This window comes from Salvelinus fontinalis, chromosome 41 (assembly GCF_029448725.1).
Source record: "Salvelinus fontinalis isolate EN_2023a chromosome 41, ASM2944872v1, whole genome shotgun sequence".
NCBI classification, from domain to species: Eukaryota; Metazoa; Chordata; class Actinopteri; order Salmoniformes; family Salmonidae; genus Salvelinus; species Salvelinus fontinalis.
This window is the reverse complement of record NC_074705.1, coordinates 22054711-22077884: the sequence shown is the minus strand read 5'-3', so window position 1 is coordinate 22077884 and position 23174 is coordinate 22054711. Positions and strand designations below refer to the sequence as shown.

Below are 23174 nucleotides of genomic sequence, written 5' to 3'. Positions count from 1 at the left end.
CAGTCAATTATAAGTGAAATAATCTGTCTGTAAACAATTGTTAGAAAAAATTACTTGTGTCATGCACAAAGTAGATGTTCTAACCGACTTGCCAAAACGATAGTTTGTTAACAAGAAATTTGTGGAGTGGTTGAAAAATGAGATTTATTGACTACAACCTAAGTCAATCAATCAAGTTTATTTTATATAGCCCTTCGTACATCAGCTAATATCTAGAAGTGCTGTACAGAAACACAGCCTAAAACCCCAAACAGCTAGCAATGCAGGTGTAGAAGCACGGTGGCTAGGAAAAACTCCCTAGAAAGGCCAAAACCTAGGAAGAAACCTAGAGAGGAACCAGGCTATGAGGGGTGGCCAGTCCTCTTCTGGCTGTGCCGGGTGGAGATTATAACAGAACTATGCCAAGATGTTCAAAAATGTTCATAAGTGACAAGCATGGTCAAATAATAATCATGAATAATTTTCAGTTGGCTTTTCGTAGCCGATCATTAAGAGTTGAAAAACAACAGATCTGGGACAGGTGGCGGTTCCATAACCGCAGGCAGAACAGTTGAAACTGGAATAGCAGCAAGGCCAGGCGGACTGGGGACAGCAAGGAGTCATCATGCCCGGTAGTCCTGACGTATGGTCCTAGGGCTCAGGTCCTCCGAGAGAAAGAAAGAGAGAAGGAGAAAATTAGAGAGAGCCAAGATTTTCAAAATGTTCATAAATGACAAGCATGGTCAAATAATAATCAGGAATAAATGTCAGTTGGCTTTTCATAGCCGATCATTAAGAGTTGAAAACAGCAGGTCTGGGACAGGTAGGGGTTCCGTAACCGCAGGCAGAACAGTTGAAACTGGAATAGCAGCAAGGCCAGGCAAACTGGGGACAGCAAGGGGTCATCATGCCCGGTAGTCCTGACGTATGGTCCTAGGGCTCAGGTTCTCAGAGAGAGAGAAAGAAAGAGAGAACGAGAGAATAGGAGAGAGCATACTTAAATTCACACAGGACACTGGATAAGACAGGAGAAGTACTCCAGGTATAACCAACTGACCCTAGCCCCCCGACACATAAACTACTGCAGCATAAATACTGGAGGCTGAGACAGTGTATGTAAACTTCCGACTTCAACTGTAACCTGTACCTAAATGAGGAGTTGTCCGTGGCAGAAGTTAAGAAGGCGATTGACACAGCAAAAAATGGGAAAGCATTTGTCATTGATAAACTTCTTAATCAAGTCTTAATTACTTTAAATTAACTGAAGTTCTACATGGTTTGCTCTGAATTTGTTTAGAGTACAGTGTTCTGCAATCCAGTTGGAATTAGTCCATAGTCAATCCCATCACCAAATCTTTCAAATAATTACCCGAGAGTTCCACTGAACTGGAGGCATACGTTTACCAGGTACGGTCGATAAATTATATTCATCCATCCTCAACAGTAGGTTAATGCATCTATTATTACGTGTTTTACTTTTCAATTTTTTCTCCAAAAACAAATCTCTGCATTGTTGGGAAGGACCCATAAGTAAGCGTTTCACTGTTAGTCCACACCTGTTGTTTACGAAGCATGTGACAAATACAAATTGATTTGATTAGAGCATCTGCCAGCTGACTAAAATGTGAAATGAATGGCCTCTAGTTTAGAGAGAGAAGTGGATCTGAGTGGCTGCAATTAACTTGCAAGATCTTGCCTGCTCAATGTGTAAATTGATGGTCAGTGCCACTGAACTGGAGAGGCATAAGTTTACTAGGTACGATCTATAAATTATATTCATCCATCCTCAACAGTAGGTTAATGACCTTTTAGGAGGATCAAAACATTCTGGTGGAACACCAAAATAGTTGTCACACATCCAGAGACTGTATCGATCATATCTACTCAGTGTCACGTTCCTGACCTATTTCTGTTAGTTTGTTATATGTGTTAGTTGTTAAGGACGTGAGTTTGGGTGGGCATTCTATGTTTTCTGTTCTATGTTGGTTTTTGGGTTGCCTGGTATGGCTCTTAATTAGAGGCAGGTGTTTGGCGTTCCTCTAATTAAGAGTCATATTTAGGTAGGCGTTGTCACAGTGTTCGTTGTGGGTGATTGTCTTCCGTGTCTGTGTCTGTACACCACGCGGGACTGTTTACGGTTTGTTCGATTTGTGTAGCCTATGTTTCCTATTCGTGCGTTCTTCTTGTTTTATGTAAGTTCGTCGTCTAGGTCTGTCTACACCGTTTGTTGTTTTTGTTAGTTTAGTCAAGTTTGTGTTTTCTTTAATAAATGATGTGTTCAAACTCCGCTGCGCCTTGGTTCCCTCAATACTCCTCCTTTTCGGTCGAAGAGGAGGAGGACCGCCGTTACAGAATCACCCACCAGAAATCCAGAACCAAGCAGCGGAATTTCGAGCAACGGGAGAGTATACAGGACTTGTGGAGTTGGGAGCAAGTATTTAACGGAGAAGGACCATGGGCTAAAGTGAATCACCGTCCATGGGAACAGCTGGAGGCAGTTCGGAGAGCGGAGGAAAAGAGAGAGAGGAACCGGAGTTATGAGGGGACTCGTCTTGCACAGAAGCCCAAAAAGCCCGTGAGTAACACCCAAAAATTTCTTGGGGGGGGGATAAGAGGTAGTGGGCCAAGGGCAGGTAGGAGACCTGCGCCCACTTCCCAGGCTTACCGTGGAGAGCGGGAGTACGGGCAGGCGCCGTGTTACGCAGTAGAGCGCACGGTGTCTCCTGTACGAGTGCATAGCCCAGTGCGGGTTATTCCACCTCCCCGCACTGGTAGGGCTAGATTGGGCATTGAGCCAGGTGTCATGAGGCCGGCTCAACGCGTCTGGTCTCCAGTGCGTCTCCTCGGGCCGGCATACATGGCACCTGCCTTACGCATGGTTTCCCCGGTTCGCCTACATAGGCCAGTGCGGGTTATTCCACCTCCCCGCACTGGTCTGGCGACCGGGAGCATTCAACCAGGTAAGGTTGGGCAGGCTCAATGCTCAAGAGAGCCAGTACGCCTCCACGGTCCGGTATTTCCGGCGCCACCTCCCCGCCCCAGCCTAGTACCTACAGTGCCTACACTACGCACTATGCTACCAGTGCGTCTCCTGAGCCCTGTTCCTCCTCCACGCACTCTCCCTGTAGTGCGTGTATCCAGTTCAGTGCCTCCAGTTCCGGCACCACGCACTAAGCCTCCTGTGCGTCTCCAGAGCCCTGTACACACTGTTTCTTCTCCCCCTACTAATCCTGATGTGCTTGCCCTCAGCCCGGTGCCACCAGTGCCGGTACCACGCACCAGGTATAGAGTGGGCTTTGAGAGTCCAGTGTGCCCTGTCCCTGCTCCCCACACTAGCATGAAGGTGCGTGTCCTTAGCCCGGTGCCTCCAGTTCCGGCACCACGCACCAGGTCTACAGTGCGCCTTATCCGGCCAGAGCCATCCGTCTCCCCAGCGCCATCTGAGCCATCCGTCTCCCCAGCGCCATCTGAGCCATCCGTCTCCCCAGCGCCGTCTGAGCCATCCGTCTGCAATGAGCCTGCAAAGCCGCCCGTCTGCCATGAGCCTGCAAAGCCGCCCGTCTGCCATGAGCCTACAGAGCCGTCCGCCAGACAGGAGCCGCTAGAGCCGCCCGCCAGACAGGAGCCGCTAGAGCCGTCCGTCAGACAGGATCTGCCAGAGCCGCCAACCAGACAGGATCTGCCAGAGCCGCCAACCAGACAGGATCTGCCAGAGCCGCCAACCAGACAGGATCTGCCAGAGCCGCCAGCCAGACAGGATCTGCCAGAGCCGCCAGCGAGCCATGAGCAGCCAGAGCCGTCAGAGAGCCATGAGCGTCCAGAGCCGTCAGCCTGCCATGAGCGTCGAGAGCCGTCAGCCTGCCATGAGCGTCGAGAGCCGTCAGCCAGCCATGAGCGTCGAGAGCCGTCAGTGAGCCATGAGCGTCCAGAGCCTTCAGCCAGCCATGAGCGTCGAGAGCCGTCAGCCAGCCATGAGCGTCGAGAGCTGTCAGCCTGCCATGAGCGTCCAGATTCGTCAGTCAGCCATGAGCTGCCCTTCAGCCAGAAACGGCTATATACCCAGAACTGCCCCTCAGTCCAGAGCTGTCTCTCTGTCCGGAGCTGCCCTTCAGTCCGGAGTTGCCCCTCTATCCTGATCTCCCTCTCTATCCTGAGCTACCTCTATATTCTGATCTATCCCTCTGTCTGGTGCTATCCCTCTGTCTGGATCTATCTCTCTGTCCCGGTGTTGTCCCTGTCAGTGATGTTACCAAGAGGATTTTGTGGGGGTAGAATGAGGGTGGACATTTTTAGGGGGAGATGGAGGCTAGGATTGATTATGGTGGGGTGGGGACCTCGCCCGGAGCCTGAGCCACCACCGTGGTCAGATGCCCACCCAGACCCTCCCCTAGACTTTGTGCTGGTGCGCCCGGAGTTCGCACCTTATGGGGGGGGGTTATGTCACGTTCCTGACCTATTTCTGTTAGTTTGTTATATGTGTTAGTTGGTCAGGACGTGAGTTTGGGTGGGCATTCTATGTTTTCTGTTCTATGTTGGTTTTTGGGTTGCCTGGTATGGCTCTTAATTAGAGGCAGGTGTTTGGCGTTCCTCTAATTAAGAGTCATATTTAGGTAGGCGTTGTCACAGTGTTCGTTGTGGGTGATTGTCTTCCGTGTCTGTGTCTGTACACCACGCGGGACTGTTTACGGTTTGTTCGATTTGTGTAGCCTATGTTTCCTATTCGTGCGTTCTTCTTGTTTTATGTAAGTTCGTCGTCTAGGTCTGTCTACACCGTTTGTTGTTTTTGTTAGTTTAGTCAAGTTCGTGTTTTCTTTAATAAATTATGTGTTCAAACTCCGCTGCGCCTTGGTTCCCTCAATACTCCTCCTTTTCGGTCGAAGAGGAGGAGGACCGCCGTTACACTCAGTGTGTAGAATAGCCAGTATAAAAACATTAAGAACACCTTCCTAATTGTGAGTTTTGCCCTCAGAACAGCCTCAATGCATCGGGGCATGGACTCTACAAGATGTTGAAAGCGTTCCACAGGGATGTTGGCCCATGTTGTGTCAAGTTGGCTGAATGTGACCTGGCGATTTGACACATATAAAATGTAATTCATTCATTAATTGTATTAATTCACTCTGTGATCAAGTTTCACTGAATAGGGTTTTCATACTTGCTATGGAGCTGTATATAGTTCCACCACAGGATAGCACTGATCCAATGGCTGTACATAGTCTTGGACTACAATGGCAATGCTATCCAATTTTAGATAGTAATTGTACCCATTGTTTATAAGGGTTTCCCACTAGAGATACAAGTCTCTTTTTTTCACTATGATAATGAAGACATGAAATTAACAGTCTCACCTTTCAATAAAATGTTTTACAATGTATATAGGTCACTGTCTGTTTTCTAATTATTTGATTTACTCTATTTTCAACAGCAGCACTTAAAAATGCAAGTGTCAGATATCCTGGATCAGAATGGCTATACCAGCACAAGCATGCCCCTAGAGGTGCAGGACCCTAACTACAGCTTCTACTTGCCTGAGCTCCCAGGCTTGGTCACAAACATAGATACTACACCACCCGTCCCAACCATCAACAACTTCAAAGGGATGGTTCCCCCTGACAACCTCAACCAAATTACTCTGAAAGCCCCGGAGCTCAACACAACCTACACCACAGATAGCCTCTGTAAGGTGTTCTACACTGACCCCTCAAACACAAAACCTTGCTCCCCCATGTTATCCTATACTTCCAATGAGGCCAACCCACAGGAGGAGGTGAGACACAAACCACTGGAATCGTCAGAAATACATGTCCCCCAATTTTCCCTGACAGATGGACACAAGACTGCTACAGAGTTCCCTGACTCTGACTCCGGTCTGTCAATGGACAATGTCAGCTCGCCTAAGAAATCCCATCAGGACGATAGTTCTACGGGATACAGCGACTCAGACCTGGAGGAGATGGATAGCAACCGGTCCGAGTACAGAGAGATGTTCTCACTGTCTCTCCATGGAGAGGAACAACAGTCCTCCCCTTACAACACTGGTCCAGTATCCCATCTTCCGGCAGACAGCCTACCCTACCCAAAAAGTGAGCTCATAGAGGGCAACGGCCATAACCAGCGCCCATTCACCAAAGACAAGCCGAGAAGGCGCTATGCAGGCTGCCAGTCCCGTCTGTCCAGAGACGAACAGCGGGCCAAGGCCCTGGGGATCCCCTTTGCTGTAGAGCTCATTATCAACCTGCCTGTGGATGACTTCAATGAGCTCATGTCCAAGCACCAGCTTAACGAGGTCCAGCTGGTCCTGATCCGAGACATCCGCCGACGGGGCAAGAACAAAGTGGCAGCCCAGAACTGCCGCAAGCGCAAGATGGAAAGCATCTCAGACCTGGAGGGGGAGCTTGAAGCCCTGTACGAGAAGAAGGAGCACCTGCTCAGAGAGAGTGCCCAGAGGAACGGCAGTCTGAACGAGCTAAAGGAGCAACTGGGGAGTCTGTACCTGGAGGTGTTCAGTCGGCTGAGAGATGAGGAGGGGAAGCCCTACTCTCCCAGTGACTACTCCCTCCAGCAGACCTCCAACGGCAGCATGTTCCTTGTGCCTCGTGTTAAAAAGATACTGAAGGGTGAAGACAAATAGTCTCTTCCATTGCACTGTTTTCATTACTTTTGTTCATACCTACTCTACATGACTACCATGCTCAAAGTTCTATGCTAGACTATCAATTGTATATATGTTGCTTAAGGAGTAGTTTAACAGGAGTGTTATTTAACTTAATTCCACTTAATTCCACTTTCAACAATGTTGAAATCTCTCCTTATTTTGTACAGCAATACTTTTTTTTGATCCTGTAATCATAGCTATGCAAATAGATGTCTACCCTATTTGCAATTGAGACATGGTGACATGTGTGTATGCACAGTTGAAGTCGGACGTTTACATACACTTAGGTTGGAGTCATTAAAACTCGTTTTTCAACCACTTCACAAATTTCTAAACAAACTATCGTTTTGGCAAGTCAGTTAGGACATCTACTTTGTGCATGACACAAGTCATTTTTCGAACAATTGTTTACGGACAGATTATTTCACTTATAATTTACTGTATCACAATTCCAGTGGGTCAGAAATGTACATACTCAATTGACTGTGCCTTTAAACAGATTGTAAAATTCCAGAAAATTATGTCATGGCTTTAGAAGTTTCTGATGAGATAATTGACATCATTTGAGTCAATTGGAGGTGTACCTGTGGATGTATTTCAAGGCCTACCTTCAAACTCAGTGCCTCTTTCATTGACATCAGGGGAAAATCAAAAGAAATCAACCAAGACCTCAGAAAAAAATGGTAGACCTTCATCCTTGGAAGCAATTTCCAAACACCTGAAGGTACCACGTTCATCTGCACAAACAATAGTACGAAAGTATAAACACCATGGGACCATACCGCTCAGGAAAGAGACGCATATTGTCTCCTAGACATTAACGTATTTTGGTGTGAAAAGTGCAAATCAATCCCAGGACAACAGCAACGGACCTTTTGGAGATGCTTGAGGAAACAGGTGCTTAAGTATCTATATCCACAGTAAAATGAGTCCTATATTGACATAACCTGAAAGGCTGCTCAGCAAGGAAGAAGCCACTGCTCCAAAACCGCCATTAAAAAGAGAGACTAAAGTTTGCAACTGCACATGGGGACAAAGATCTTACTTTTTGGAGAAATGTCCTCTGGTCTGATGAAACAAAAATAGAACTGTTTGGCCATAATGACCATTGTTATGTTTGGAGGAAAAAGGGTGATGCTTGCAAGCTGAAGAACATCATCCCAACCGTGAAGCACGGGGGTGGCAGCATCATGTTGTGGGGGTACTTTGCTGCAGGAGGGTCTGGTGCACTTCACAAAATAGATGGCACCGTGAGGATGGAAAATTCGGTGGATATATTGAAGCAACATCTCAAGACATCAGTCAGGAAGGTAAAGCTTGGTCGCAAATGGGTCTTCCAAATGAACAATGACCCCAAGCATACTTCCAAAGTTGTGGCAAAATGGCTTAAGGACAACAAAGTCAAGGTAATGGAGTGGCCATCACAAAGCCCTGACCTCAATCCCATGGAAAATGTGTGGACAGAACTGAAAAAGCGCGTGCGAGCAAGGAGGCCTACAAAACCTGACTCAGTTACACCAGCTACTATTTAATGAATCTGCCAGTTGAGGACTTGTGAGGCGTCTGTTTCTCAAACTAGAGACTCTAATGTGCTTGTCCTCTTGCTCAGTTGTGCACCGGGGCCGCTCACTACTCTTTCTATTCTGGTTAGAGTCAGTTTGCGCTGTTCTGTGAAGGGGAGTAGTACACAGCTTTGTACGAGATCTTCAGTTTCTTGGAATTTTCTCACATGGAATAGCCTTAATTTCTTAGAACAAAAATAGACTGATGAGTTTCAGAAGAAAGCCTTTGTTTCTGGCAAATTTTGAGCCTGTAATCAAACCCACAAATGCTGATGCTCCAGATACTCAACTAGTCTAAAGAAGGCCAGTTATATGGCTTCTTTAATCAGGACAACAGATTTCATAATTGCAAAAGGGTTTTCTAATGATCAGTTAGCATTTTAAAATTATAAACTTGGATTAGCTAACACAACGTGCACAGGAGTGATGGTTGCTGGTAATGGGCCTCTGTACGCCTTTGTAGATATTCCATGAAAAATCAGCCGTATCCAACTACAATAGTCATTTACGACATTAACAATGTCTACACTGTATTTCTGATCAATTTGATGTTATTTTAATGGACAAAAAATGTGCTTTTCTTTCAAAAACAAGGACATTTCTAAGTGACCCCAAACTTTTGAATGGTAGTGTACATAGTATTGGTAACCATCTATACTCAATATAAAAATAAACATTTGAATAGTGAAGTGTAGAATAAATTGCACATTTTAATTAAATTCAAATTCTGCTTCCGGTAAGGCATGTCCAATTCAAATTCAATTAAAATTCAAGAGTTTCATTGAAATTCAAGAGCAATTCGTAACTAAATTCTGAATTGACCCCAACCATGCTAACTAGGGGAGGATACCCCATGTTCTTGAAGTATACAACAGATAAAAATGGCAGGGGTGTTTTCATGTAAGGCTTTGTTGAAATTTGTGCAAATAAAGGTTGAAAGATCATCTCCACCCCATTTCTATTGTTCTCCTCCTTTCATGTCTAAGTGGAGGTTCATTAACCTTACAGAAAAACAGGCTTCTGCCAAACAGTTGTGGCAAACCTTTGGCCAATTTACCATAAATTTGTGACAAGCTCATATTTTCACATGCAAATTAGTTTTGTCGCAAACTGTTGTGGTGAATTTGCAGAACTTTCTGTTTGCTGCAAACTCAGTATAAATATGCACATTATTCAATGTCTTTAACAGATAAAAATGTATCGAATACTACTTGAAATCATCAGCATGGTAATGAAGAAAATAGCAAAGACTGGATATTTCAAAAATAAATTGTTTCATCTTTTTATGTAGCTTCAACATTAACATGAGAAAAATGGGAACACTATGAGGATGTTGACCTTAGGATATTTAAAGGGACAACTACACAATTATTTACATGAGCCAAATGATAACTGAGTGTAACGGATGTGAAATGGCTAGCTAGTTAGCGGGTGCGCGCTAGTAGCATTTCAATCAGTTACGTCACTTGCTCTGAGACTTAAGTAGTGTTGCCCCTTGCTTTGCAAGGGCTGCGGCCTTTGTGGAGCGATGGGTAACGACCGTGCTTCGTGGGCGACCGTTGTTGATGTGTGCAGAGGGTCCCAGGTTCGCGCCCGTGTCGGGGCGAGGGGACAACGTAAAGTTATACTGTTACATGAGCAATAGATTAACCAATGGAAGTTTAAAATATATTAACAAACATTTTATAATTAAAACAACAAAAACTAAATCAAACCCAGTTCCCGAAATATTGCCTTTTTGAGTGAACTTTTGTAGATGGTGGCACTGTGGAAGTCCTTCGTCCAAAGCTTGTTAAATGCGTGCACTGAAACAATCAGAAAACATAACACAATTGAGATACAGAAAACAATTACTGAAAACAATTCATATTTTGGCATCTTAAAAGGTAGAAATTGAGTTATGCCTAATATGGCCATGTCCATGTGTTTATGGGTAATTCCTATTTCATTAATCTCAGCAAGGCCAAACAAGATGAAATTAAAAGTTGTATATTTTTTCTACATTACGAAATTTGGATATCAAATCGTTTTCTCGTTTATGGTTTCTAAATTGGGCAGTAACAGAAAACAGATAATGACAACATGTATCAAATGTGTATTTCTTATTTTTGTTCATACCTGTAAGTACACGCCCCTTAATATAATATTCCCGGCGCATAGCTGGTGTGTTTACAGCTTGAGTTGAGCTGCAGTGTCGGCTCCCGAGTAGCGTAGCGGTCTAAGGCACTGCATCTCAGTGCAAGAGGTGTCACTACAGACCCTGGTTTGATTCCACGCTGTATCATAACCGGCCGTGATTGGGAGTCCCATAGGGTGGCACATAATTGGCCCAGCGTCATCCAGGTTTGGCCGGGGTAGGCCGTCATTGTAAATAAGAATCTTAACTGACTTGCCTAGTTAAATAAAGGTTAAATAAATAAAATTGTAATAATATAAACAGTCTGTCACCACTAAAGGCCATATCAATATGTATGGTCATAGCATTGATATCACTTGTAGATATGTGACCGACCAACACGATTTGGTCTTATGTAGCAACATTTCAATTTATTTTTTATTTTTACATTGGATAAAAGTCAGTGGTTTAAAAAGTACCCAGTTGTCATACTTGAGTAGAAGTAAAGATACCTTAATAGAAAATGACTCAAGTGAAAGTCACCCAGTAAAATACTATTCAAGTAAAACTCGAAAAGTATTTGGTTTTAAGTATACTTAAGTATCAAAAGTAAACGTAATTGCTGAAATATACTTTACTATAAAAAGTAAAAGTATGAATAATTTAACTTTTCTTATATTCAGCAAAGCAGACGGCAGAATGTTCTTGTTTTTTAAATGTATGGATAGTAAGGGGCACTCCAACATAATTTACAAACAAAGCATTTGTGTTTAGTGAGTCTGCCAGATCAGAGGCATTGGAGATGACCAGGGATTTTCTCTTGAAAAGTGTATGAATTGGACCATTTTCTGTCCAGACTCGGTATGCTCGACAGACTCCCATGCCACAGCTGGCTTGCTAGGCACCGGCGCCCGCACATCGGAGAGTGGGTGCTGTTTCTCTGCTCCTTCTTCGGCACTCTAGGTCACCGGCTCCCGCACCCCAACCGGTTCGACAGGTTCACGGCTTTGGCAGAGGTGGCCGGTTCGCTCCTGTTCCCCGGGATCATCCCTGTTGTCTGTGTCCTGCGGCTGGTGCCGCGCATCAGGGAGTGGGTACTGTCATGTATACTCCCTCTCTGGTCTCTAGGTCACCAGACTGCTGATTATTACACGCACCTGTCACCATCGTCACTCGCACCAGCTCTCCCTCACCTCCTTGATTACCTGCCCTATTTATGTCACTCCCTTTGGTTCCTTCCCCAGGCATTATTGTTTCTGTGTCTGTTTCATGTCGGTGCGCTGTTTGTGTTTCTTGTTTTCTTCATGTTAATTAATTAATTAAATGTATTCACTCCCTGAACTTGCTTCCCGACTCTCAGCGTACATTGTTACAAGTATATTATTTTATTTAGGAATGTAGTGGAGTAAAAGTTATCAAAATATAAATAGTAAAGTACAGATACCCCAAAAAAACGAATTAACTTCTCACGAGTCACAAACCCGGATCCGGGATCCCCCCATCAAAAAAGCTGACTAGCATAGCCTAGCCTAACGCGACAGGGATATCATGTAATATAATTTTCATGAAATCACAAGTCCAAGACACCAAATGAAAGATAAACATCTTGTGAATCCAACCATCATTTCCGATTTTTAAAATGTTTTACAGCGAAGACACAATATGTATTTCTATTAGCTAACCACGATAGCAAAAGACTCAACCGCATATTTTCACCATTTTTTTACCGCATAGGTAGCTATCACAAATTCGACCAAATAAAGATATAATTAGTCGCTAACCAAGAAACAACTTCATCAGATGACAGTCTTATAACAGATTTATTGTATAGCACATGTTTTGTTCGAAAAATGTGCATATTTCAGGTATAAATCATAGTTTTACATTGCAGCCACCATCACAAATCTCACCAAAGCAGCTAGAATAACTACAGAGACCAACGTGAAATACCTAAATACTCATCATAAAACATTTATGAAAAATACATGGTGTACAGCAAATGAAAGACAAACATCTTGTGAATCCAGCCAATATTTCAGATTTTTTAAGTGTTTTACAGCAAAAACACAATATAGCATTATATTAGCTTACTACAATAGCCAACCACACAACCGCATTCATTCAACGCAAAGGTAGCGATAGCGAAAAAACCAGCAAAAGATATAAATTTATTCACTAACCTTCACAATCTTCATCAAATGACAGTCCTATAACATCATATTACACAATACATATACGGGTTGTTCGAAAATTTGCATATTTAGCGGTACAAATCGTGGTTTTACAATGTGAATACGTAGTCAAAATGCACAAAAAATGTCCGGAGAAATCTTGGAGAGTCACCTAATCTAATCAAATAACTAATCATAAACTTTACTAAAAAATACATGTTGGACAGCAAATGAAAGATACACTAGTTCTTAATGCAACCGCTGTGTTAGATTTTTAAAAATAACTTTAGTACGACATACAGCTAACGTTATAGCGAGACAGCGCCCAAAATCAGGGCGGAAAATATTACTAAACATTTTCAACAGAAATACGAAATAACCTCATAAATGGTTCCTACTTTTGATGAGCTTCCATCAGAATGTTGTACAAGTTGTCCTTTGTCCAGAATAATTGTTGTTTGGTTGTAGAATGTCGTCTTCTCCTGACGAATTAGCAACCAAAGCTAGCCATGTGGCACAAAGGTGCCCAACTTCACATAAAGCACAAAAAAGAAAATGCCGAAAAACGCAATAAATTGATATAAACTGATATAACTCGGTTTAAAATAACTACTTTATGATGTTTTTAACACATATATCAAATAAAATCAGAGCCGGAGATATCTAACGTCTTTACCGAAAGCTTTTCAGAACGCAATCCAGGGTCCTTCCCGCGCCTTGCTGAACAAAGGAAATTTGGGGTCATGTCATTCCAAGAGCTCTCGTTTCACCTCAGATCAAGCTATACACCCCATTCCACCTCTCACTGCCTCGTGACATCTAGTGGAAGGCGTATGCAGTGCATGTAGATCCATAGATTTCAGGCAAATTAATAGGATGGCCCTGGAACAGAGCCTTGATTTCATATTTTTCACTTCCTGACAGGAAGTTTGCTGCAAAATGAGTTCTGTTTTACTCACAGATATAATTCAAACGGTTTTAGAAACTAGAGAGTGTTTTCTATCCAATAGTAATAATAATATGCATATTGTACGAGCAAGAATGGAGTACGAGGCAGTTTAATTTGGGAACGATTTTTTTACAAAGTGAAAATAGCGCCCCCCTATTGACAAAAGGTTTTAAGTAGTACTTTAAAGTATTTTTACTTAAGTACTTTACACCACTGATAAAAGTAGAGACTGAGAGCTAGAAAATTGTATATCATACACTACAGTTGAGGTACAATGGGAAAGTAATTCTGCTTTGAAAGTTGATAAAGTTGAACCTCCCTTTTGAGAAAATGGCCCTTTGGTGCAGTACCTACTGGAGAGCTCATCTTTGTCTACAGCCATTCCGCATTGTTCACACCCTCTTAAGCTTCAGTCCCACCCATCTCTTTAAGGATTCACATGTGAGGCTATGTACTGATCAACCAAAGATTTCAAGACTAAAGGCTGGTTTATACTACAGGTGTGTTTGTAAATTTAATCTGGAGTGCCAGAGTGTGCTCTGGGTGTTCGTAAACTCAGAGTGTTGTCAGATTGTATGTTCCTGAATTCAGAGCGTTTCGGTCTCGGAGCATTCAGAGCGCACACTAGATTCTTTGTCCAAGGAGTAGAGTTGATCCGAGCGTTCTAACCTAACAACAGCAGTCAAGCACCCAAGCTAACTGGCTAATGTTGGCTAACTTGCTAGGTATTTCCAGACACAAATGAGAGAACAGCTCACTCTGACTATTTTACTCGCCCTAGCAGAGCTGTCAAGGCTGTTTTTATGTTATCCAGAGTGTTGGTGACTGCAACTGTGCTGCTGGCAACAATTTAATCACGTTTTTTTGCCAATGTTTCCTGACACTGACAATATTCAATGGGTGTTGAGCATTTGTAAATGCGTCAATTATTATGCACTCTGGCACACTCAGATGAGAGTGCTCTGAAATCGACAGACATCTATCGACAGTTGTCACAGTGACATCAATCATTATATTGAAATAGTTACTTGCATAGTGGAGTATTTTGTTCAGACATGTAGCTAGCTAGCTAAACAATGAACTATAATTCCAACTCATAATGTTACTACCCTGCATGAATCTGCAGGTAGCTAACCAACCAGGTTCAATGTTAGCTAGCTAACATTAGGCAATAACTAGCAACACAAATGGCTATGAGATACAAATAATATTACTACACAGATTATACATGTAACGTTAGCTAGCCAGCCAGCTAACATTAGCTAGCTAGCTAACAGTACACTTTAACTTAAAATGAAAACGACTTTCTGACAAAATTAGAAACTTGTAATATCTGAAAATTTAGCTAGCTGGACGCTCTTACCCATATACATGATGGACGCTCTCTGTCACAGATGCCATGGTTGCCCTTAATTTGAAGATGTAATCCAGAGACAGGTGTTTTATACAACATGATACAACATTCCACAATGTAGCAAAAACAAAGAAAACCCCTTGAGTAGGTGTTCTCTTTTTGACTATGTCTGCATATTTGCAATCAAACACCAGAATTTTCTCCATCTTCTTAGCTATCATACTCTAATACCACTGATTTCAAAATGTTTTCCTTAAGAGCAACACTTATGCAGTTATACAATGTGATATCATTCAAAAAAGCTGCGTTGGAAAGGATTACCTACACATACTGACCATCTCATGTTATAGACAGAAGCGCTCTACATGGCAGACCAATCCGAAGTCATCTCTCGGCATGTACAGCCCACTAATTATCTCAGCCAATCATGGCTATTGCTGTCTTTTTCCGTGGATAAACACACTAGGCTCGTGATTTAACATTTGTATTTGTATTTACAGATGGCATACAAGTTTGTTATTAAGGCACATGAAAGTTTACATGTTCCAGAAGGCATTTCTGCCAAAAACCACATTTTTATTTAAAAAAGTTTATGCTCCTGTGAAGTAATGACGTGAAGCTTAGTTTCCTGAAATGAGTCACGTATTTGTATTTGTATTTATTAGGGTGCATGCTGGAATAAGACATTTCATAAATGTGTCAAGTGCAGCGTCTGGTTGCTCCTCATTACACACCACAGACCAGCAAATATTCTTTACATCATCAATATATGAATCACTACAAAACTTATTGAATGACCTCTTATATGCTATATTAGGCCCAGCCTTTGGAACTATGGTTTACGTAGATATGGCTACTAAACTCAGCAAAAAAAGAAACGTCCTCTCACTGTCAACTGTGTATATTTTCAGCAAACCTAACATGTGTAAATATTTGTATGAACATTCAACAACTGAGACATGAACTGAACAAGTTCCACAGACATGTGGACTAACAGAAATGGAATAATGAGTCCCTGAACAAAGGGGGGTCAAAATCTGGTGTGGCCACCAGCTGCATTAAGTACTGCAGTGCATCTCCTCTTTATGGACTGCACCAGTTTTGCCAGTTCTTGCTGTGAGATGTTACCCCACTCTTCCACCAAGGCACCTGCAAGTTCCCGGACATTTCTGGGGGGGAATGGCCCTAGCCCTCACCCTCCGATCCAACAGGTCCCAGACGTGCTCAATGGGATTGAGATCTGGGCTTTTCGCTGGCCATGGCAGAACACTGACATTCCTGTCTTGCAGGAAATCAGGCACAGAACGAGCAGTCTTGCTGGTGGCATTGTCATGCTGGAGGGTCATGTCAGGATGAGCCTGCAGGAAGGGTACCACATGAGGGAGGAGGTCTTCCCTGTAATGCTACCGTCTGTAAGCTGTTAGTGTCTTAACGACCGTTCCACAGGTGCATGTTCATTAATTGTTTATGGTTCATTGAACAAGCATGGGAAACAGTGTTTAAACCCTTTACAATGAAGATCTGTGAAGTTATTTGGATTTTTACGAATTATCTTTGAAAGACAGGGTCCTGAAAAAGGGATGTTTCTTTTTTTTGATGAGTTTATATTGTGATCACTACATCCGATGTATTTGGATACTGCTTTAAAGCAAATTTACACAGCATTAGTAAAGATGCAATCAATACATGTTGATGATTTCATTCCCGTGTTGTTTGTAAATACCCTGGTACACTAGGTTGACTGACATCCTGAACCAGGTTGCAAGCACTGGTTACAGTTTGAAGTTTTTTCTTGAGTGGGCAGCTTGATGAGAGCCAGTCAATATTTAAATCACCCAGACAATATACTGCTCTGTTGATATCACATACATGATCAAGTATTTCACACATATTATCCACATACTGACTGTTAACACTTGGTGGTCTATAGCAGCTTCCCACCAGAATTAGCTTAAGGTGAGGCAGATGAACCTGTAGCCATATTACTTCAACAGTATTTAATATGAAATCATCTCTAAGCTTGACAGAAATGTGGTTCTTAATATAGACCGCAACACTGCCCTCGTTGACATTTCTGTCTTTTCGGTAGATGTTATAACCATGTATTGCTACCAGTGTATCATCAAAGGTATTATCTAAGTGAGTTTCAGAGATAGAATATTAATGTCATCTGTTACAAGCAAGTTATTGACATCATGGACCTTGTTTCTCAGGCTGCATATGTTAATATGAGCTATTTTTTAAACACTTTTTTGGGTTACTTGATTGTTTTTAATAGTTCACTGGGAAGCATATCAGAAGTAGACTTCCTACTAGGTACACCGCCTCAGTGCTAACAGTATAACTCTGGTTCAAAGGCTCATAATTACTGCATACAATAGCTGTAGGATCAACACAGGTATTCAGGGCAATTAGGGGGGCATAATTTAAGTTACTTACATTGTGTCTGCCAACGCGCCTAGGATAATGTACATTTGATGCAGAATTATGACGACTCATTGTCACAATGGTAGGGATTAACTGAGCTGGTCTTGGGTCATTGATAAGTCATTGTTTCAACGCAGCCTTAAAATGCGTGGACAGAGTCCAAGAGCCAAGATGATTTGGAGGGACTCCATCATTCCTGTAGAGTATCTTTTGTTTCCAGAAGGTGTCAAAGTTATCTATAAAATTGATTCCAGCAGAGTTACTCTAGCCAGATGCCAGTAGCCTGCTGAATCTTTCACATCCACGGGCCAACAATGGTACTGGACCTGAAATGATTGTCAATTTTTTGGAGTCTTTTAATGCTAAAATCAGTTCTTTAAAATCCATTTTCAGATGTTCCGAGCTAGCCCTCCTGATGTCGTTTGACCCCACAAGGACTAAGACAGCGTCAGCTCCCTGCATCTGTTGTATAACATTTGGAAGCAGCCTTGTGAGGTTCTGTACCAGTGTTGTGCTGGCTAGTCATAGCCAGCTAGCTAACATAGCATCCCTCTGTTTGAGTGTTTCATTAGGCTGAACTAGCTAGATGCTTTTGCTAGTTAAGTATGTGAAACTGAAAGTGTAAAAAAGGACGGAATGTCTCTCTCTCTATTTCTCTCTTGCTTCTCCTTCATTTAGGAAGAAATTAATTTGTTCAAAACTGTTCAATTATTGTCTTTCTCTCTCTTTGAGTCTACTACTCACCACATTGTATGCAGTGCTAGCTAGCTATAGCTTATGCTTTGAGTACTAGATACATTCTCTGATCATTTGATTGGTTGGATAACATGTCAGTTCATGCTGCAAGAGCTCTGATAGGTTGGAGGACGTCCAGTTGTCATAATTACTGTGTAAGTCTATGGAAGGGGGTGAGAACCATGAGCCTCCTAGGTTTTGTATTGAAGTCAATGTACCCAGAGGAGGACGGAAGCTAGCTGTCCTCCCGCTACACCATGGTGCTGCCATACAGGGGGCTGCGGAGGCTACTGTAGACCTTTTTTCCAAAATAATGTGTTTTAATCAATTATTTGGATACAAGTGATTATATTTAGTATAGTTTTATCTAAAAAGGATAATGTTTTAAATGTAAAACAAAAAAATTAGGAGCCTCCAATGCTCTACATAAATGTACACATGGATTTTGTATTGTAGATATGTGATAGTAGAGTAGTGGCCCGAGGGAACACACTTAATGTGTTCTGAAATGTAATGTCATGTAATATTTTAAATTGTATTTAACTGACTTAATGTTGCTGGACCCCAGGTAGAGTAGTTTCTGCCTTGGCATCAGCTAATGGGGATCCTTAATAAATACAAATACTATCTCACACAATTTATTTTGTATATTTCATATCCATTTACATCAACCAACACCCAATCCATGTTTGATGCCTTCATCTTCCATTAATTTGAGGCGGGGGTTAATATGTTCATTTACACAACACTTACCACATTTCCAGCCAACCATTTAATGCAGATGAAATACCTGAAAAAAAGTCACGACCGGGCTGATGGAAACATGAAATGCCAGTACAATTTTATAAATGCCTACAGACAATTTGTTGGTGGGATCTTGTTCTGTTGTTAAAATGAATTATGCGAGAAACAGCGGTGGAAATATTGGTATAACCACCATGTCAAAGTAAACTTTGAGGTTGATATATTGTGTGGTCCTCCCAATACAACTCGGGAAAGCATGCAGTTCATTAGGCTACATATTAAACAAATTACGATGAACTTCACAGGATGGTGATTGTGCTAGCTTGAAGCTCCTTTCCAGGAAATATTGAGGGTCTTATTCTGGTGACATGATGTTTGAGCTTTGCGGCCGTTTGACAAACACAAATAAAATCTCATAATGTAGAAAGCCTACCCCCACTGTCTGTGTGAGCTGTTGGCTAGAGCGCATGTGCCAAGACCAGAGTGGGCAAATTTGCTATTTAAAGCAACAGTTTGTGACAAAACCATCTGTATAGTTTAAAATGTGATGGAAACCCATTTAACTCTTTTTTATTCAGTACATGGGAATTGAATGGCAAAAGTTATTTTCATGTGCACTACGTCATCCCGCACAGCCATTTATCCACAAAAAAGCAAGTTTGCTGGAAACATCTCCGGCGGGAAAATGCACATATTGTTTTATGCAGATTTTTTAAAATCTGTATGACAAATCTGTCAAATTTGATCAAAATAAAATCAAATCAAAAAGAAAACGTCACATGCGCCGAATACAACAGGTGTAGACCTGACATGCTTACTTACAAGCCCTTTTAACCAACAATGCAGTTCAAGAACTAGAGTTAAGAAAATATTTGTTAAATAAACTAAAATGAAAAAATTGAATAAAAAAGTAACAAGAAAATTAAATAACAATAATGAGGCAATATATACGGTACCAGTACCGAGTCAATGTGAGGGGGTACAGGTTAGTCAAGGTAATTTGTAAAGTGACTATGTATAGACAATAAACAAGTAGCAGCAGTGTAAAAACAGAAGGGGGGTCAATGTAAATAGTCTGAGTGGCCATTTGATTAATTCAGCAGTCTTATGGCTTGGGGTAAGAAGCTGTTAACAATAAACTGTTCTTAAATGAATCTAAAACCACAAGCATTGCATTTGTTTTAAAACATTCTCTTAGACTGTTACAGGCTTTGTTTTTTTCATTAATAATTTAGAGGTTGGACATTAGCACGTGGGGTGCACCGATTGGTGTCACCTTGTTAGTCAGTATGTGTAGCATCTGTGCTGGGTTGTCCATCGCCGTGGGTCGGAAGTTGTTTCACCTGTGCTAGCCCAGGTGATATTTAAGAGTGGCTGGCCAGTTGTCTTGTTGTTGTCTTGAGAGATGTGTAAGGTTAATTCAGCCGGGAGGAATTATTCAACGACTGAAAGGGAGTGCCTCGCTGTTGTCTGGGCTTTGGAGAAAGGGAACTACTACTTCACCATTGTCACAGACCACGCTGCTCTGCAGTGGGTTCTGGCATCAGGCAAGACCACCAGCCGTCTTATTCGCTGGTCTATAAGACTGCAGAAGTTTGACTTCATCATTGAGTATCGCAAAGGAAGACTGAACGTTGTACCAGATGCCCTTTCTCGGATTACAGAGACTGACAATGTTTGTCCTCCCTTGTGCAGCACTTACACTACCGCTAAGTGTCTGGATGATTCCTTTCCTCTGGATGATGAGTGTATGGAGAGCACAGCAGAAGGATGCTGCCATCATGGCGATCCACAAGAGTCTGTCTGAAGAAGACTCGAAGAGTTGCTTCAATGATAAATTCAGCATAATTCAGGGTAGAAGGATGCTGGCTGCATCAGCCATTGCTCTAATTCTGCGAAGGAAGGTCTTAACCAGATTCGGGATTCTAGACCAAATCCTTTCTGACCGAGGTCCGCAGTTCATATCAGGAATCTACAAAGAGCTCTGTACCTACTGGGGTGTAGTTGACAAGCTGACCACAGTCTACCATCCTCAGACCAACCTGACCGAGAGGGTAAACCGAACCCTAAAGGGGATGATTGCTTCATTCGTGGGGGATCAGCACACAAGGTGGGATCAGCATCTTCCTGAATTTCGCTTTGCACTGAACTCAGCGGTGCAGGAGACTTCTGGGGTCACTCCCGCCGAACTCCACCTGGGAAGACCACTAAAATGTCCGATGGACAGAGTCTTGCAAAGTTCCAGTGTTTCACCTGACTGCCCAGCGTTTGATGCCGTCCAACACCACCACGCCTTGCTAGCCAGAGTGGAGGCCAGCAAAATCAAAGCCAAACAATGACAGCTTAAACTATGACAAACATAGACGAGACGTGTGTTTCCCACCCAAGTATCGTGTCTGTGTACGTTCACATCATCTGTCAAAGGCATCTAAGAAGTTCACTGCCAAGCTAGCTTCGAGATAGAAAGGTCCATACCGTGTAGTGCAGCAGTTGGGACCAGTGAACTACTTGGTCTGTTTGGAGGACACTGGGGAAGATGTCAGGACGGTTGTTGTTGACCTAAAGCCCTGCTAACCTATGGCAGAAGAGCTGGATTGCAGGCAAAAGCAACACCTGCAGGACCTCTTCATGGAGGACTCTGATGATGAGGACTTCCCTGGTTTTGTGTAGCAGGAAAATGAACCTGTCAAAGCCTGCATCCTCTGTTTCTACGGGCTTTGTTTTTTCATGGGGGAGGAGTGTGGCGAAATCTTGGCTCTGACCTAACACCATCGTTTGGTGTGCATTCATCGTAAAACCTTTTTGAAATCGGACACTGTGGCTGGATTTACAACAAGTGTATCTTTAAAATGATGTAAAACACTTGTATGTTTGAGGAATTTAAATAATGGGATTTCTGTTGTTTTGAATTTGGCGCCCTGCAGTTTCACTGGCTGTTGACGAGGTGGGACGCTAGTTTTACACAATTCCTGACATTTAATACTAGTAAAAATTCCCTGTCTTAGGATCACCACTTTATTTTAAGAATGTGAAATGTCAGAATAATATTAGAGAGAATGATTTATTTCAGGTTTAATTTATTTTTTAGTTCTACCCACAAATTTTCTATAGGATTGAGTTCAGGGCTTTGTGATGGCCACTCCAATTCCTTGACTTTGTTGTCCTTAAGCCATTTTGCCACAACTTTGGAAGTATACTTGGGGTCATTGTCCATTTGGAAGACCCATTTGCGACCAAGCTTTAACTTCCTGACTGATGTCTTGAGATGTTGCTTCAATATATTCACACCATTTTCCGTCCTCATGATGCCATCTATTTTGTGAAGAGCACCAGTCCCTCCTGTGGCAAAGCACCCCCACAACATGATGCTGCCACCCCCGTGCTTCACAGTTGGGATGGTGTTCGGCATGCAAGCATCCCCCTTTTTCCTCCAAACATAAATGGTCATTATGGCCAAACAGTTCTATTTTTGTTTCATCAAACCGGAGGACATTTCTGCGAAAAGTACGATCATTGTTTCCATGTGCAGTTGCGAACTGTAGTCTGGCTTTTTTATGGCAGTTTTGGAGCAGTGGCTTCTTCCTTGCTGAGCGGCCTTTCAGGTTATGTCGATATAGGACCCGTTTTACTGTGGATAGATACTTTTGTACCGGTTTCCACCAGCATCTTCACAAGGTCCTTTGCTGTTGTTCTGGGATTGATTTGCACTTCTCGCACCAAAGTACGTTCATCTCTAGGAGACAGAACGCGTCTCCTTCCTGAGCGGCTACGTGGTCCCATGGTGTTTATATTTGCGTACTATTGTTTGTACAGATGAATGTACCTTCAGGCGTTCGGAAATTGCTCCCAAGGTTGAACCAGACTTGTGGAGGTCTACAATTTATTTCCTGAGGTCTTGGCTGATTTATTTAGATTTTCCCATGATGTCAAGCAAAAAGGCACTGAGTTTGAAGGTAGGCCTTGAAATACATCCACAGGTACACCTCCAACTGACTCAAATTGTCAATTAGCCTATCAGACGCTTCTAAGGCCATGACATAATTTTCTGGAATTTTCCAAGCTGTTTAAAGGCAGTCAACTTAGTGTACGTAAACCTCCGACCCACTGGAATTGTGATACAGTGAAATAATCTGTAAACAATTGGGAAAATTACTTGTCATGGAGAGTAGACGTCCTAAGCGACTTGCCAAAACTATAGTTTAACAAGAAATTTATGGAGTGGTTGAAAAACATTTAGGTTGGAGTCATTAAAACGTGTATGTAAACTTCCAACATCAACTGTATATACTGAATAGCTCAATTTACAGAATGTGTGACTGCTTTTAAGGGGATTTGTTGGGTGTTATAACTGGATATACCAGCTGAAAGCCCTAACCCACTTTGGGAATACTGGTTTAATGCATCTTATCTCCCAGGCCTCGGGACCGTCAATGTTAATAAACTAGTATAACCTACAGCATATTACCCAAACAACATTAATGG

General features: G+C 42.5%; 1 protein-coding gene across 3 annotated transcripts in view; it reads left to right on the top strand.

Moving 5' to 3' along the window:
* The window catches only part of LOC129840559 (nuclear factor erythroid 2-related factor 2-like), a 39170-nt gene extending 27513 nt beyond the window's left edge, over nucleotides 1-11657 (top strand). For 2 of the 3 annotated variants that reach the window (XM_055908522.1, XM_055908524.1), the window contains one exon: nucleotides 5405-11657. In XM_055908522.1, coding sequence (XP_055764497.1) covers nucleotides 5405-6610 — 1206 coding nt within the window. In that variant the 3' untranslated portion in view covers nucleotides 6611-11657. The remainder of the gene's footprint in view (nucleotides 1-5404) is intronic. The other variant, XM_055908523.1, reaches the window with a different exon arrangement.
* The last annotated feature ends 11517 nt before the right edge of the window (nucleotides 11658-23174 follow it).